This window comes from Pituophis catenifer, unplaced genomic scaffold, assembly GCF_029215685.1.
Source record: "Pituophis catenifer annectens isolate HBS135680 unplaced genomic scaffold, rPitCat1.0.hap2 SCAF_4, whole genome shotgun sequence".
Classification (NCBI taxonomy): Eukaryota; Metazoa; Chordata; class Lepidosauria; order Squamata; family Colubridae; genus Pituophis; species Pituophis catenifer.
The window spans coordinates 65,456,802-65,475,555 of NW_027256884.1; the positions used below are offsets into that span (position 1 = coordinate 65,456,802).

The 18,754-nt window shown below is 36.4% G+C and overlaps 1 protein-coding gene across 1 annotated transcript in view; it reads right to left on the reverse strand.

Moving 5' to 3' along the window:
- Positions 1–4,379: 4,379 nt before the first annotated feature.
- The window catches only part of CFAP47 (cilia and flagella associated protein 47), a 525,834-nt gene continuing 511,459 nt past the window's right edge, over positions 4,380–18,754 (reverse strand). The window contains 2 exon segments of the mRNA XM_070944210.1: positions 4,380–4,557; positions 4,559–4,747. Coding sequence (XP_070800311.1) covers positions 4,380–4,557; positions 4,559–4,747 — 367 coding nt within the window.

Sequence of the window (18,754 nt, forward strand, 5' to 3'; positions counted from 1 at the left end):
TGCTGGCCTTTCCAGACTATTGTTATAGGACTATGGTCTGCCCATACATTCGGTGTAATTTCGATTTCTTTTATGTTTTCTCTTAATTCTGCAGTCATCCAGGCCATGTCTAGCCTGGACCAGGACTGATGGGGATTTGAGTAATATGTATATTGTTTTTTAGTTTTATTCAATTCTCTCCATGCATCTTTCAGTTGTAACTCTTGAATCATCTCCTTAAAGGTGTCAGGTAGTGTCTTTTTCCTAGATTTATTTTTTTTATTACTTTGGTAATCATAATCCGTATCCACGATTGCATTATAGTCCCCTATTATACATATATGTTCATAATCTAATTCTTTAATTTTATTATGTATTTTTTTGAAGTATTCTTTTTGGTTCCCATTTGGAGCATATATTGATATCAGTAGCATATTTCGGGCCTCCATCTTAATGTCTATCATTAGTATCCTGCCATCTCCATCTGTGTAGATTTGTTTTGCCTGAATATGGCTTTTAATGTATATTGCAATGCCTCTTTTTTTTTGATCTGATAGTGAGGTGAATAATGTTCCAAGTCTTCTATTTTCTAGTAGCTGTTGATGTTGTTTTTTGATATGTACTTCTTGTAAATTGATAATATCTATATCTAATTTTTGTAGTTTTTTGAAAGTGTGTGTTCTTTTAGTTGGTAGGTTAAGGCCGTTTATATTGATTGAAATTAATTTCACTTCTCGTCCCATTTCCCTTAATTTTTCTTTGTTAGTCTAAGTCTACTTGTGTTTCTTGTTACCATTTGTGTTTTCCCCCTAGCCCCTTCTCTCTCCATCTTCTCCCTTTCCCTAGACTCTTTCTCTTCCTTTTCTTTTTTTGTTTCCCCCATGAAGTGTTCCTGATTTGTGTTTTCTGAATCACATCTAGTTTCATGTTCTTCTTCTATTATAAAGTGAGTGTCAAGAAATTCTTGTGCCTTCTCTATCGTGTCGATTTTATATTTTTTGTCGTCCCAAGATATTAGAATTCCCTCTGGCACCAGCCAGCGGAACATTATTTTATGTTGATTCAGTAGGGTTGTCAAGAAATTATAATTTTTTCTGTATTCTCTTATTCTTCTTGGAACTTGTTTTAGGGTTATTATTTCTTTTCCTTTATAACAGGGTTTTCCCTCTCTCATTAATGTGTAGATCTCTTCTGTTACAGTTTTGCGTGCGAATCTAACATGTATTTCTTTTGGTAGTTTGTTCCTATGAGCGTAGTTCGTATGAACTCTATAGATTTCGTCAATCTCCCTACTAATACCGTTTTTTTTCCTTCTGGGTAGCCTCTACTAATATATCTGTCATCAAGTCCCTTAGATCTTCTCCTTTTGTTTCTGCAATATTTTGAAACCATAAAAAAAATGACGCCTTTTCTAATTCTAGATGGGTAATTGACTCTTCGAGTTCTCTATTTAACTCCATTTGATTTTGTTCAATGTTATCCATCTTTTTCTCAGTTAAGACCATTTTTGCTTCCATGTTTTGAATTCGTTCTTCATTTTTAACTATGTTTTGCTGTATTCTCTCAATCTTGTCGTCCATTTTTTTTATATTATCATTTATTTGTCCTACTTCTGATTTCAGTTCCTCATGGTTCTTTTTTGTTTCTTCATGGTTATTCACTATTGTTTCTTGGGTCTTGTTCATCCCCTCCTGGATCATAGCTAATATAGACTGTATATTCTGTATGTTGTGTGCAGTGGCAGCTTTTTCCTTGTCTGTAGTTAGCATCATGTCTATGGTTTTTTGTTGTGCAGGTGAAGATTGTGTAGGTGTTAATTTTTTCCCTGTTTTAGTTATTGTTATTGAGGATGTTGCCATCGTTTTTTGTGTTATTTTTCCCCAAATTTTCATACACTGATTTGGTTGGGGGTAGATGAAATATCATTATATAGGAATCTGGTTAATTAATTCAGAGGGGTTAGGGGGAAAATACAGTGTTTTAGCAATTCATTCTTCTATTCTTGCTCCTATGCAATATATTACAATTAATATTTAAATACCAAGTTATATTAATCATAAATCACATTTATATTTTAACTTTCCTGGTTTCACAGTACTTAAGTTCACTTTAATACTAAACAATTTCTATATAACCTTTATGTAATAAATCAATGGGATTTAGGATTCTCTATAGATCGTCTAAGTTATTCTATTAAATTATATCACAATTACCAGTATACAATGTCTATATTAATATCTAACTTTCTAATCAATATACAATATAATTCCCCTTAATCAATATATTACTGTAAAATCTATAAACTTATTTCAATGGGGTGGGAAACCATAAAACAATAAAAAGAAAGATAATATTAAATCAATTCTTTAGTATATATTATAATAGCTTCAAAATTCAATATTAATATTATTTAAGCAAAGTTAAGTAAGTTTTAAGTTTGAATTTTATAAAATAAATGAAATAACTATATTTTAATAATTTAATATTTAAAGTTCTCCACTATATCACTTTCAGATCAATTAGGATTACTTCCTTCTCCTTCTTCCTTCGTTCCTCAGTTCACCTTCTTTTCACCTAGCTTTCACAGTTCTTTTGCAATAGCTTCTGTTAAATCCGTGAGTCAATTGTTCCAATTTTCCTGTGTAGCAAATTGTATCTCCTTTACCAACAGCGTCAATTTGTCTAGTGTCTCGTTGCAAATCCCGTGTCTGTGGTTTGGGTTTGTTGATTGCCGCTGGATACAAAATAAAAGTTTCCTTCTCCGAATCCACAATCCTCAATCCGCCATTCACTACCGTTCAGCTGATTTCCTTCCGCCCACAACAGTCTGAAATAGTCTCGGTTCTTTGAGTTTCACTTTCTACAGTCACTCTCTTAATTAATGTTTTTTCCTTGTTAAATCAAGATATATTGTTGTAAAATTATAATCCACCGCTTACTTATAATCCTTTCCTTCTGTCGCCCGTTCCTTTCGCCAGTCAAATCTGCCTTGTCACTTTGGGTATTAAGCTTCGCTCCGGTCACTGTCTCTCGCCGCTTGCCTGACGATCTAGCCGCCGCTTTTTGGAGTCCTATTCTCGCCAATATCTTTAAATCCTTATGATTATACCTTCATATTCGATTAGCTTAGTCCATTACCGATGTTTCTCTTTACAATCTTCACTTCCACACTTGTCGGTTGACAGCGTTCCGGCCAGCCAAGATGGCTGGTTTTTTCCCGGCTGGAGTTAGGAGGTTTTTCTTCTGAACCTTCGGGGTGATTGCTGTCACACCGAGGTCCTAGAGAATCCTCCTTTTCATTCCAATCAAGAAATTTGGAACTTCGGGGACGAAGCCTCGTTCCCCTCGTTCCTTACACGCTGACGTCACCGCCGGAAGTCCCTGTGTGTGATACTTCTAAGCAGTTTATGATATTGGTTTCTTCTTAAGATAAGAGTAGAACTGAGTTTCACACAACTGAGGGAATCCTGAGGGAATAAAATTTCACAGCTGGTGAAAGAAGATTCACCTTTAAAAAAAAGGCTGAGCTAACATTCTCCATTCTCTTTAAGACGTATGGAAGAAAAATCCTCACAGAATTTTTAAAAATAACAAAAAACAGCCTTGCATGGAAGCTCTGATTTCAAATATTCCCTTATGAACATACCTACAGTAATTGTTAAAATAAAGTAAAAACTCACTTTAATATGCCCCCATTTAATATAGGGTTTGGGATGAAATGGGCAAATTTCTATATTGACATCTCTTTAAATGTCTATTACATCTCAAATTGTCTGGACAAGGTATTTACATTTAGATTAGTCTGCATTGGAATTTGCAATGAGCAATGTCATTACAACTAGTCCTTGACTTATGACCACAAAAATTGTCATTAAGTGGTGTTGTCATAAAATGATCCCTCAGGATATGAATGACCATGATTTGCAATATGCTTCCTTTTTTACTTTGCTTGTTGGAAGTCAGCTGGGAAAGATGCAAATAGTGATCACATGGCCATGGGACACTAAAATTACTGTAAATGTGCAACAGTTGACAAGCATGGAAATCATGATGACATGACTGCAGGAATGCTATAACAGTTGTAAATGCGAGGACTGGTTAATAAGTCATATTTTTCAATACAGTTGTAAATGCGAGGACTGGTTAATAAGTCATATTTTTCAATACAGTTGTAACTTCAAGTGGTTGCTAAACAAATGGTTATAAGTTGACAACTATCTCTACACAAATTATTGAATTTGACCCAAATGTTATTTGTATATTAAAGCCTTCATGCAAATTACATAAGTCACTAAGAATGAATTTAACAAACATGTAGGAGTAACAGTGGCTCATTAAATCAAGGTTTTCTTGTAATACAGTGAAAAAAATGTTTACATTTCATAAACTGATTTATTTTCTTATGAATTTACAATTCTGCAAGTGCAGCATGAAAAATGAATATAATTACGATAATTTCCTAATTTATTAGGAAATAAAACTTTTCTCAGTTGCTTTTGTATAGTAAAGCATGAAAATTTAGCTATAGAAATATTATCTTCATATTCATCAGGGAGGAAAAATATCCTTAAATCTACGAATCTCATTCTTAGGGCGCACCTGTATTACCAGAGTTGCTTTATGTTTTTTGCTGTACATACTGGGCTTGAATCCAACAGTAATGAAGGTTCCTGCTGTGTCAAATGGAAGAAGCTCCCCAGCTTGAGGAGATACAGTGAATTCAGGATCACTGCCTGGTAGAAAGTATGCTGTGTAAGGCTCTGGGTACCTAGCAAAGAAAAAATAAATTGGCCAACAATTAGCATATGCAACAGTAATTCAAAGTAATTTGTGTTCTGCTATAGGATATCAGCAATTAAACATTAATACTATCACACTGCATCCTGTTATTCACCTTTGCCATCTTTGATTTTCCTGAAATATTTGCAGAATAGTAAGAGAAATGACTGCTTTGGAAAAGGAAGTACAATATCACGGCAGTATGTCATTTAAGAAAATTTATATGGCCACAGAACTCATTCTCAGTGACTCTGGGCAGTTTACAAAGATAAAAATCTCATATATAAAACAACAAGAAGTGATAATCCTCCAGCAACAACAACAAAGCCAAATAAGCTACTTCATGGACTCCATCCCACTCTGGGTTCCACTAGGCCCTTTGGAAAAATGAGGTTTTCAAGGCTTTGCGAAAGAGGAGGCCAATCTTATATCTGTGGGGATTATGTTCCAAAGGAAGGGAACTACTGCATAAAAGGCTTCTTCTTAGTTCCACTAAATGTAACTCTTTAGGAGAGCAGACTCATAGCATCCCTGCTTCCCCACACTAGGATGTGACTGGGAGAGGACGGTCATTCAAATAACCTGCTCCAAAGCCATATAGGGCTTTAAAGGTGACAACCAGCATCTTGAATTGGATCCGGAAGCAAATCAGCGGCCAAAGCAGCTCCCACAAGAGAAATGACACATGTACATACTGTATTTTTTGCACTATAAGACGCACCGGACCATAAGATGCACATTAGCTTTAGAGGAGAAAAACAAGAAAAAAAAATCTGCCTCCGCCTTCCAGCATCCACCCAGTATTCATCTGGCTAGCATCCTTGCAGCAAACAGCAAACAGCCTGGTCAGCTTCAGCACGTTATCGCAGCCCCAGCACGTGGCTCATCAGGGCTCCACTCTGTTGTGCCCACTACCAGTCAACTGAGCTGAGCTGCTGCCACTGCTGGGGAATGCTGGAGCCTTTGCTGCCAAGCAGTTGATTGGCGGTTGGATCGGCTTCCCGGAATACAGCCAATCAGCTGTTCTAGGCAGTGGGGATCACTGCCTATCACTGCCTATCACCAGCTATCACTATCAGCGCCATATAACTACTGAACAAACTTAATATCTAATCTCTTCTATATAAAATCTAATGAGATAAAACACAATTGCTTGTTGATTAGCATTCACATGAAATTCATCCAAAGCCAAATGAATTATATCAAGAAACAGAAAATAAATGTAAATATGCAAAAAATTGACTTACAACCATTTGTTTAGTGACTATTCAAAATTATAACAACTCTGAAAAAAGTGACTTATGACCATTTTTCATAAGTCGAGGGCTATCTGTATTACTCCTCTTCCCATTTTGTTCCCTGTAATATTCTTGTATGACTGATAAAATTGAAAGACCCTCACTGGACCAAGCCAGGGTTTTTAACCTAATCTAATGAACAAACTAAAATGACCCTCAACAAATAAACCTGAGAAATAATATGTAAGTTTGGACATAAAAATAAATAAAAAGAAACTGGCCATATTATTGTTTAGTAATGTGGAAATCAAGAAAGTGAATGGCCAATATCAAATGGAAAATGTGGTAATTTAGTGAGGCTGAAGGAAGACTTGAATTGAGGATAATAGAAACTACATCCACCACTGTTGCACCAAAATTCCTCCATACTCTTTGTGTAGAACTTTTCTAACTGCATCTTTCATCTCCATTTATTTTGTTGAAGTGATCTGTGATAGCAATAGTCTTCTCCAAACACACATTTTATCTTCAGAGAATGCTCTCATGTGCTTTGAAATATCAGACAAAAAACTGAGAATTAACACAAACCAGAAATTCTAGGCTGATTTTATTACACCTGAAATAAATGATCCACTAACTAGCATGAGAGACTTGAACCTAGTTAAAATGGAAAATGTGTGCGGTTGAAATCGACATATTTTATTTCTCAATTGTACTGTGCTGACTGTACAGTTTAAGATGCTTCATCTACTTACTGGTTGAGTGGGCCTAGGGACAGTTGGCATATAGAAAACAATATCTACAGTAACAAAGAAATAAAATTTCCAGTCATATTGTGAAAGGAAGAAGCAAAACTGTTCTTCTGGAGTTACAGGATTTAACAATTCTTTTTCTCATGTACTAATCTGCAAATTGATTGTGGCATCTTTTTAGTGTGATATCTTCTGGCAAAACCTTCATAAAACATTTATTCAGCACAGGTAAGGAGGCATCAACTAAGGAGCAATACGAATGTCCTACACTCAAGGACCTAAATATAATATTCCATTCACTAATTCACACTGGGGGAGAGGTGGGAAAACCTTAAATGTAAATTACTGATTAAAGAGAGGGAAACGTATTTAAAAGGGGAAACAGTATTTAAACTCTATTTAATATGTTATATATGTATCAGGAAAACAGGAAAACATTATTTCCACTATCAATACCCAAGATCTTGTGTGAGATATAAGACCCAAATATTTTAATCCTCACAATTCATAAACAAGTCTGGTTCACAAAATCAAAGGTTTATTGGAGATAAAATGAAGAAAAATAAAAAGTGGTTGCAAGCACGGCCTCTTAGACTCTTCCCAAATGGATTGAGTTCAAAGAGCGCAAGAAGCAGTTTTCAAGCTATACATTTTATACTCCTTTAAGTCATTTCATCTTCTAAAGCAGTGGTTCTCAACCTTGGAAGCTTGAAGATGGGTGGACTTCAACTCCCAGAATCAGCGCTGGCTGGGGGATTCTGTGAGTTGAAGTCCACCCATCTTCAAGCTACCAAGGTTGAGAAACACTGTTCTAAAGGGCCATCATGACAATTTCTCTAGAGGAACAGTTATCTTATCTTGTTTACTAGTAGCTTTGTCATGGGCGGATGTTCCTATCTAACTGAATTATGGCCTTGCCTTGGACATATGTTCCTGTTTTCCAAGAAAGATTTTTAGCAAGTCATCACATACTGTTTCACTGAATACAATTTGTGGTCATTTTAGGACAGTAAGAACATATAGCTTTTTAATACATTACACTTTATAAAAGAGTAACCTATTATTCATTTCCTTCAGTTGTGAGGATCATTAACTTATCTAAATAAACAAGCTAGCTTATTTGGAGGCACTGATTTTGGGAGGACAAATTTGAAACTTTAAAGTGGTTGAATTGAAAAACAAGCAAAATAAGTGGAATTTTTCTTTTGCTTCTTAGTCATCACTTTTAACCACCTACCTTATTATGCTGCTTTCAGCCTAAAAGTCAAAAATTAAAGAAGCACTCTTAAACCAAAATACGATTGACTCAAACCAGCACTCAGACAGAAGAATCAATAGTTATATAGAGATCAATGGAGTCACAAGTTTCTTGCAGAATTCCTGATCTCCCTCTCTCACTCAGTCTTTACCAGCAACAGTACAATACAGAATGGCTCTTCATAAATGATCAAATTTGTTTGCAGTATATGCCAGTTTGGATCCTTTATTTAGTGGTGGGATTCAGCCGGTTCACACCGGTTTAACAGAATCGGCACCTAATTTTTTGTGGAGTTTGGCGAACCAGATGAATAGCGTCCATTTCAATCCCTCCAATACAGAGAGGTCTCACAGTCAAACTCTGGGTGCTCCCTCTGGGCATGCACAGCACGTTTGCCTCATTCTGCCCTGCTCAGCCTTGCCTGCATAGCCTCTTTTGCCCCTCTCCGTCTTGCCCCTCCCCTCCCAGCCCCTCATCTCATCTCACCTGAGTTTCTCCTGGCCACTTGCCTCACCTGCCTGGCTGCTTGTCTCAACTTCAGACTCCAGGCACTGAGAAATTTGACACGTTGCAAATATTAACCAGATTTGGATTTGTTATTTATTTATTTATTTATTTTGATTGCGCTTCTCTTGCTCCCTGAATTTGCTGCAAGTTGAGGAGCTTGCAATACGGATTTCATGGAGCGGGGATTCTTGATACTGGTTGGACTTACATTTCTCTCGAGCACAGGTAAAATGCAAGGAAGAATGAATAAATAAATAAATAAATAAATAAATAAATAAATAAATAAATAAATAATAAAAAGTTGCATGTGAGAAAGAAGAGATGCCTATTTAACCTGATGATTTCTTATCCATTTCTTGACAGCGGCTTTCTGTTAGCCGCATGAACAAAAGGTTGCTTTTTCACTGTGGGCCTAGGCAAGTTGGCTTGGACGCACTGTTACTGCCTGGAAAATGGGCATCGGAGTGAAATTGTGCAGGGCAATTCCAGATGTGAATTGTAAATAAAGTTGTTTCAAGCCTCGGAGAAATCAAGGCATCCCGAATAAATCAAAAAACCAATACGCTTCTTTAAAAAATAATTACATGATGATAACAAGTTTTACTGTTTTGTTTTGTTTTTTGCAAAAAAAAATATATATTTTTATTTTTCTCAACACACAAATTACATCTTTTTGGAACAGAGCCCTTATCCGGTCATCAATTTATACAATTTTTTATCATCTTTAACAAGATTTTATATATTCTCTTTTGCCATAATACTTATTTCTTAATCTTAAATCACCTATCTCAACTAATACCATCTTTAAAAAAATTTACTCAAATTTACTTAATCAAAACAATTACCCTTCTATTAACCCCCCCTTAAATCTTAATTCAATTAATACCTCATAGTACATTTCACAATTCTTACCCTAAATCCTCACTATTAACAATAATTAATCTTAAATCACCTATCTCCCCTATTACCATCTTATAAAAAGTTTACTCTTATTTATTTAATCAAAACAATTACCCTTCTATTAACCTACTTTAAATCTCAATTCAATTAATAACTCATAATACATTTCACAATTCTTAGCCTAAATCCTCACAATTAACAATACAGGTCACACATGTTTATATTTCAAAATCTTATTTCCCTTTCTAAAACTTCCCCACATTTATTATTACTTCATATAATGCTCATTAAAATCTTTATTTCCTTATCACTTCACCAAATTTAGATCCTATCTCTAATCCCAAAAATATAGCAATTTAACATTGAAACATAGTTCTTAATTCAAATAAAACTACAATACAATTTCAATCATTTCCCACAATTCTATCTCTTTAACCATATCATTTATATAAAAACCAGTTTAAGTAATTCTTATTTGTAATTCATAGTCCTATATTATTTCAATCTTCTTTTCTTTTTTATTTAGATAGATATATTATCAAAAACATTGAAAATATTAAAATATTAAAGTTATTGAAAATATTCAAATTATTGCAATTGTTATAGGTATTTAAACAATATCCCAATTTTTATAGTCATCAATTATTCTCAAATAATACCATGTATTATCTTAATAAACATTGATTCATTATGTCCATTGGTATATTTTCTTTTAACATAGTCTATTTCTTATATATTATAGCTTCCATCCATATTTCAATTTTAAGTATCTGTAACATATTCTTCTCATATTTCTATTAACCATTATTAATCTTAATATAGTTATTTTGTAAATCAAAGTCCTGGACTTTTCTATCTTACTCTATATTCCCCAATTCTTTCACTGTTAATCCCAGTGTAATCATCTTTATAACTATTGTTATTCACAATATCGTCTCTAAAAACCTCCTTTTTATTATTACTATCCATCTGTATATTACTTATTCATATTTAATCATGTTGTCTTTGTCTTCTTTATTTCCAGCCGTTGTGTCTTTTTTCTTCATTTTTTTGTCTGCTACCGTATACTTCATTTCAGCTTCAATGTCCTCAAATTTTGTCCTCCATGTATCATTTTAGTTATTTTTCTTATTTCCATTCCAAGTCAAATACATCAATTTGTTCCTTCTCTAATTCCTGCGCCATTTTATTCTTTTTAAATTGATGTTATCCCAATTATAAGAGTTCCGTTGTGGTTCCCCTTTTCTTCCCCTCCTCCCAAAGTCAAGCCACCTGCAGACAAATAAATCATCCTCCACAAATTCTCACGGTTGTTATCTGTAAAGTTCACAATTTTCCAAAACAAAAAAACAAGCTCCAATGTTCCTTTTTACTCCAGAAAGTGTCTCTCTGCAATCCACAATTTCCAATTGTTTTATAAGTATCCATTTTGTTTATTACATAACAGTCTTACTTGGCTTCTCTTTTTCTTTTTGGTTTTAAAAGTATCAAATCTTTTTTAAAGTCCAGTCCAAGTTTAAACTCTTTCCAATCCTTTGACCATGTCTCAATGTTTAACGTTTCCAATTAGTTTTATTCAAAAGTCAATTTTCTATCAGGTCTTTGTCTCTTTAAAGTTATGCTTCAAAATCTTCTTTGCTCCCATGCTCTTTAGCCGCTATTTTATCACTAGGGGTATTGTAGTTAAAAGATGTTTCCCTTGATGTTATTACAAGCCTGGGTTGGCTGTCACTCACCCAACTTTGAAAAACTCCATTCCGTTCCACTTTCCTCCTGCTCATTACTTAATTCGGTTGTCCCAGCTTCAGGGCAGCCGCCATGGCTGCCGCTCTCCACCACCAAGTCACAGAGAGTTCCCTCCAACCTTCGAGGAACTTGCCTGTTCCTCTTGGTCGTCTGAGGTGCCTCTCTTTCTTCCCTGTCCCTCCCTTCTGGTCTGAAGACTCATCAGCGGCAGTTTGTCAACCGGGGTTTTCACAGGGTTCATTGGAGTCTGCTAATTCCTCTACTGTCTTGCCATGACGCCAAACCGAAAGTCAACAATTTTTACTGTTTTTGAAGCATATAGTAAGGCAAGATGCTGCATTGGACAAACGGCTTGTAACTTCCAAAATCACACTTCTAAAGCCATCGGTTAAATTTTTGAAAGCCTTTTAGTAGCCAACTTTGTTAAGGTTATCTTTTATCCCCGGCCATTAATGCTAGTCCAAAGGAAATATGCAGACATATTTTTGTTTAGATCTGCATGTCAAGAGAAAATATATATATTTCTCTTGATGTGTGGAACAAAACAAAAAGTTTTGTTTTGCCTTGAGCAGGGAGTTGGACTAAAAGACCTCTGAGATCCCTTCCAGCCCTATGATTCTGTCAGGCCTGCCTCCGTTCAAAACCCTAGAAAGAAAACCCCAGACTCCATTGAAGTAGAGAAGAGGTACTTTTACTGAGTTTGAAATGATAGTGGTGAAAGAAAAGCAAGATCTGAGCCAAAAGGCATGAAAGTTACATATTGAAAGTTTCCCCAAATCCCTCCCCCCAGGGACCCATGCTGAATGTCCAATCCACATCCCGCATAGTGTCATGTGGAGCACATCTTCAGGTGCTCTTGTCCATCTGGAATTCTAGGATGGTTGGCCTTGATTGGGTATAAACAACTCCATTCAGCAGTACAGTAATTCTTGAGAGCAAACCTCCCTTTTAATTCACATGGGCCTTAATCACACCAGCTGTAAAGTCCTGCCTCTACTTCCCATTCAAGAAAGCACAAACTCTTGAGATAACAGCATTTCAAAAGGAATCTTTTATTGAAAGGAAGTGATTGAAAGATAAAAGCAAAGCAGGATCTAAGGTCCCCTTAGGGAATTCCGTTAGGATAAAGGAATTAGAAACTCCTCCCCTCAGTCCAACGTTGAATGAGCCAATCCACAGGTGCGAAGATGATGTGAAGATGGTCATCCTGGGAAGAAGGGACTGTTCCCAGGCGCTTCTCTCTGGAGGCTTCAGAACTGTGATAAAACAGATGGTCCTCCCCCTCTTACACATTCCCCAAAGGTAAATCAAAGCACATGGCAGATAGTTGTCAGAGCTTGGGTAATAAACTAAGGTATTACAGGATATGCAGGAAACAGGAAGAGGGTAATAAGTGAATAGATCCAGGCCCCCCTCCTCACAGAAATGACAGTATCACAATAGGGATCTGACATGCTGCCCCCCCCCTAGAAAAATGAGGGGTCCATCTGTAAAGACAGCACAAGAGAAACAACATAGTGAGTTATTTGGGTTTGTCAGGGTACTGTGAGTGGAACTTTTTCAGTAATGCAGGGCCCCTAACATGTTTATTAGCTACCCACTCATTCTGGGAGGGGGTAAATGCTTCCAGGCTACTAGATATTGTGTGGAGCCGTGATGTGTGCAAGAGTCTAGGATTTCCTTAATCTCAGTGTTGTTCCCCCTTGATCGTGATAGGGTTTGGAGGAATGTCTGCAAGTGGCCTTAGGGGCAAGGTAATTTCTGACTTCAGCAGGCTGCAGTGAAACACTGGGTGGACTTGCCTAAAAGTTTTGGGGAGGAGTAATTCCACTGTCAATGGGTTAATGATCCTAGTTATAGGGAAAGGTCCTATGAACTTAGGTCCCAACTTTTTGGAGGGCTGCAAGGACTGTAGGAATTTGGTGGATAAGTAGACCTTATCTCTTATTTTAAAAGGTTTTGGTTCCGTTCTTTTTTTTTTTTAAGCCTAAACTTTAAAAGCAGCCCTATCCTCACTCAGAGCCAATCTTACTACTGGCCAGGTGCTTTGCAGTTCTTGTATCCACTCTTTAAGGGAGGGTATGGTTGGCTCCTCTACTGCGAGCTCTGACATTGGTGTGAAATCCTGGCCTGTTGCAACTCGGAACAGGGTAAATCCAGTGCTAGAATGCACAGAGTTATTGTATGCAACCTCTGCAAAGGGCAGGAGGTCAGTCCAATTATCTTGTTGAAGTTAATAAAACATCTCAAATATTGCTCTAGAACACTGTTCGTTCTCTCTGATCTGCCATAAGTGGCTGCATGATGACTTGAACTCAGGCCTTGTCCAGTACCTAGAAGGCCCAAAAAAGCTTTCCAGAATTTTGAAGTGAATTGAACTCCCCGATCAGATATTATCCTTTGTGGGGCCCCATGCAGGCAATAAATACGTTGCAGAGTATTCCCCCCACTTTTGGGCAGAACTTTTGGGAGGAGAGGCATGGCCAGCGTTGCGGCGGTAGGACGGGCTCTTTGAGGGCTCTCAAAGACCCATCGATATTTCCGCTGCCCAGGGATCCTCGGTGACCTAAGTCATCCTGTAGGGATGACAAACAAGAGGAGCATGTACAAGTCAGCACAGGGGGATCGCAAACTCCCTGGCAGTACCAGAAGAAGCTTCTTAAACCAGACAGTGCAGAAAGCAACCTAGAAGTCGCTCGGAAGCTGGGACAGCCACAACAAAAGAGGAAGAAGAAAGTCAGCATGTGACATTGAGGTGAGAGTGACTTGATTTTTTTTCTTGAGAGTTTCTCTTCAAATCCACCTGAAAGACCCTAGGGTGGAAAAGACTAACTGAGAGCGAGGAATGAGAGCGGGTGTGTATTCACTCTCACATCCAGTAATTTGGAGGTAAGGAAAGTGCAATTGGAAGCTTTTACTACAGTGCTATTGAAGAAAAAAGGATTTGGGGATCTTTTAACTTTCACAAAATTTGACAATAAGAATTTGGATAATGATTCATCCCATTTGAATGAAATGTTACAGAATGGTGGTGATTGCTAGAGGAAAATTTTTGGAACAACAAAGCTTGAAGGAGTGAAAGTACTGTGCTAATGCTAAAAGTTAACCTGCAATGCCATCTAGTGGCAGAAGAAAAAAAAGGTATTTACTTTGAAGTAATTCAAATAAATTGACCTTGACATTCTGGCTGAATGATAATAGAACAGCTGTGGAAGAGAGAAGATTAGACTTTGAACTTGTTTTTGAACTTTTTTTTTTTTTTGGCGTTAATCTTATATTTGTTTTTCTCCTGGGATGACTAGCTCTTTTTGAAGTATTTTGTTTTGAGACTTGCTAATGGAAAAGTGAAAAGCCTATATTTTTGATTTGTTTCTCACCCAGATGCCTTTTTATTGAATTTAATAGAATTAGATTATTATTATTATCCCTTTTTTTAATTTTTATATGGGAGATTTGGAGTTTTAAATTTTTTGGGGGGAGGTGATTGATTGGGATTTTTCTTCTTTTTTTCTCTTTTACTTTTTGCTAATTCAACTATTGGGTGGATTAGATATTTGGATTATAATTAAACCACAAGTGGACTACAAATCAAAAAATGAAGAAATTTACAGCTCATTTGCATCCAGCATCAAGCCCTTCAGTGGCAGAAACACAGAAAACTTCAGAGATGATGGAACTAAGAAATTTTATGCAATCGCTTCATGATGATATAAAACAGGAATTAAAAGAAATGAAAGATATGATGGGGAAAAATGAAGAGAGAATTCAGAAAGTAGAAGAAAAGGCAGATATGAAAGAGAAAAAAGTTGAGGAATTAGAAGACAAATTAGTGTCAACTGATAAATTACAAGAAAGAACAATTATCATTGCTCCACTGGAAATGGAGCGTTCTGAATTCTACTTAAGATTTCAAAATATAGAGGAAGAAAAAGGAGAAAACTTACCTGAGGTGATTGCTGAGATTTTGTCAGAAGCTTTGGAACAATCCAAGGAAAAGATTTTAAATGAGATTGATGAAGCGTTTAGAGTATATACAAGATATGCAATGAGGAATAAACTACCAAGAGAAGTACATGTAAGATTTACAAAGAAGGCAGTGAAAGCAGAGATACTACAAGCAGCAAGAATTACAGCACTGAAACATAAAGATAAAGAACTTCACTTCCAGTGGCACCGTCAGCCCCACGATTTCATTAAAACTGCCAAGACAGTGCAAATCAGCTATCTGGCGGCTTGGAAACCTTCCCCTCGGGAGAAGAGAGGAAGGCGAGCAGCCGGACTAAGGTAGAGCTCCCCAAAAGCCCTAGGAGCAATTCTGGGGCTTGGAGGGTGAGAGCTCCCTGGTAGTCTGGCTGAGCTTCGAATCCGAGGCTTTTCTGCTTCAAGCAGAACAAGATGCTGCGACCACCCCTGCAATCAACATTCAGATTCAAAATAAGCTTAAAGCGGGCAGAACAAAAACAGGAGTCCTAGCAACTGCAAGTACTGAACTTTAATTCTGTGCCTATATTTCTTCCTTCTAAGACTTTTAAAACGAAAGCAAAAATGGTGCCTGAACTGTAACAGGGTGTGAAAGTGAAAGTTATAGTGAAAGTGATAGTTAACATCATTAGCGCTTCTAAGGCTTCTAAGGCTGTTTAAGATTATTGGATTCTACACCAAAGAAAGAAAGATTTAAAGTGGAAAGACTACAGTTTGGACTTTAAATAAACTATAATACTTACAAAAGATTTAAAAACATTTGACTTACTGATTAGGTTGCTGTAGGAAGTATAAATTGAAAGCTAAAAATGGCTTCTAAGCAAATAAAATCTGGTTTTAAAAGTGCTGGATCGCCAGCACAACCATCAAAATTACAATCTTTGTCTACTTCAAACCCACAAATATTGACTTTGGAGGTTCTACAGGAATCTCTGCAGGATGCTTTGAAGCAACAAACTTCTTTTTTAGAGGGGAAAATTAAGGAAGTGTCTGAAGAAATGGCTGAAATTAAAGAAGTTATACAAACTCGGAATAAAGAAATAAGAGAAGACATAGTAATGGCATTTCAGGGTCTGGCAAAACACATTGAATTGTTGGATGAAAGAGTAGAAGAAATTAATCAGTCCAATTTGAATTTGGAAAATAAAATGGATGAAGTTCAGACCAAGGTGGATAGGGCAGACGATGAAGTGGTGATGTCACAGTATAGAGCGATGGAATTTGCCCTGAGAGTAAGAGGTTTGAGAGAACACAATCAAGAGAACTTGAGAGAGATCTTTGCAGAGGCTTTTGCAAAGATAACTGGGGAGCAACAAGCAGATCTCTCATTGCAAATTGACAAAATATATCGTGTTAATTCCTGGTTTGCCAGACAGAATCAACTGCCAAGAGACATTATGATTTACTTTACAACGAGGAGGACTCAAAATGAAATTTTACAAGCTTTCTATAAAAATAAACTTCAAATTGCAGGACAAGAGGTTTTAGTGCTGAAAGAAATCCCCCCAAAAATGTTGAGAAGCAGAAAGGAGCTTGCTTTCTTGGTGGATAAACTTAGAAATCGACAGATTCAGTTTAGATGGGATGTTCCAGCTGGACTGGTGGTGAATTATATGGGAGAAAGGTATCGCCTTAACACAATTTGGAAGGCAAGAGATTTTTATACTAATGTATTAAAGGCTGGATGCCCACCATCTCAGGAAATGAGGAGAAGAAAAGAAGAGCTGGCAGTACAGGGACAGAAGGAAAGTAAACAGCCACAAGCTGCAGGAGAGACCTCGCTTATTGAAGAAGATTTATTGCAATTTTTTGGTACTGATCAACCTTTGGAAGTAGCAGAAAAAAGAGAAGAACCACAAGAACAAAGGCAGACCCGTGCAGCAGCAAAGCGAAAAGAACAAGATTTAAAGATACAGCAAACTCAAATGAAAGCTCAAGAAGCTACAAAAACAGAAGCAGGGGGAGGGGCAAGGCCGAAGACAAAGGTGCAGGAGGCTCTTCAGCTGGCCCTTTTAAAGCTTCAAGGTGCCAAGAATGGCAACTAAATTTTTGACTTGGAATGTCAATGGTTTAAATTCACCACAAAAGAGAAAGAAAATATGTCATTATCTGAAACAGTTTAAAAATGATATAATGTGTCTGCAAGAAACACATATTAGAGTGACAGATCAAAAATATTTCATAAATTCAAGATTGGGAACACACTTTGTTGCATCTGCCCCAGAGAAAAAAAACGGTATAGTTATATACCTAAGGACAGATTTAACAGCTAAATTAATTGAGGCAGATGCTCAAGGAAGATATATTGCAATTGAACTTTTAATAGAGGGGAAGAAAACACTTTTAATTGGAGTAGATGCTCCCAATCAACAGCAAGAAAAATTCTATAAGTTTTTGCATACTAAAATAATACAATGGGATTATAAATCGTGTATATTAATGGGTGATTGGAATGGAGTACTGGACACTCAAAAGGACAAAAAAGGACTACTTCAAAATATCCAAAAACGTGCAAGACTGCCCAAATCTTTTTTTGACATGATGGATGATATGGAGTTGAGAGATATTTGGCGAGAACGAAATCCAGAAGAAAAGGATTTTACTTTTTTTTCTGACAGACATCAATCCCTTTCCAGGATTGATTTCATATTGATTACTAGTGATTTCTTTTCTAGGGTAAAGAAGATGAAGATATGTTCAAGAATTTTATCTGATCATAGTCCGGTGTGGATGGAATTAGAGCAGGAAAAGGGACCCAGAAGGTCTTGGAGGTTAAATGAAAATTTGTTTAGATATGAGGAAAATGTGAAAGAATGTAAAAAACAAATGAAAGAATTTTTTGTTATGAATATGAACAAAGGTACACCTATGGAAATGGTCTGGGATGCAAGTAAAGCATATATGAGAGGAACCTTAATACATTTGAATAATATAGACGTAGACAAGAAAACAAACGGAGGGATTTAGAAGAGGAAATAAAAATGAAAGATCAGACATTCATATTGAATCCAACAGATAAGAAAATAAAGGAAACAATAAATTTGTTATGAGGGCAGTTTAATATGTTGATGGCAGACCAAGTGGCAACTAATTTATAATATGCTAAACATAATACTTTTTGTAATGCAAATAAACCAGGTATATGGTTAGCCTACTTGTTAAGGAAGAAACAAAAGCTATGTACTATAGAGAAGATAGAATTCAAAGGTAAAGAGGTATATCAACAAAATATGATTAAAAAAGCTTTTTTAGAATTCTATACAAAGTTATATGTTAGTGATACAATTCAAGGTAAAGACATAGACAGATATTTACAGGAGGAGAATATTCCTGTAATTACATCAGAGCAGAGGGAAGGATTGAACCGACCAATAACTTTGGAGAAAATTATTTTAGCAATTAAACAGTTGAAGGGGGGTAAAGCTCCAGGCACAGATGGATTGACAGTGTTTATTATAAAAATTTGCAGTTAGAAATGGTAGAACCGCTTAAGGAACTATTTCAGAAGATCCAAGTTGGAGGAGATGTACCCCCTTCTTGGAGAACAGCTTTTATTTCATTGATTCCAAAGGAGGGCCAAGATCATAGTCAACCTAAGAATTATAGGCCAATAT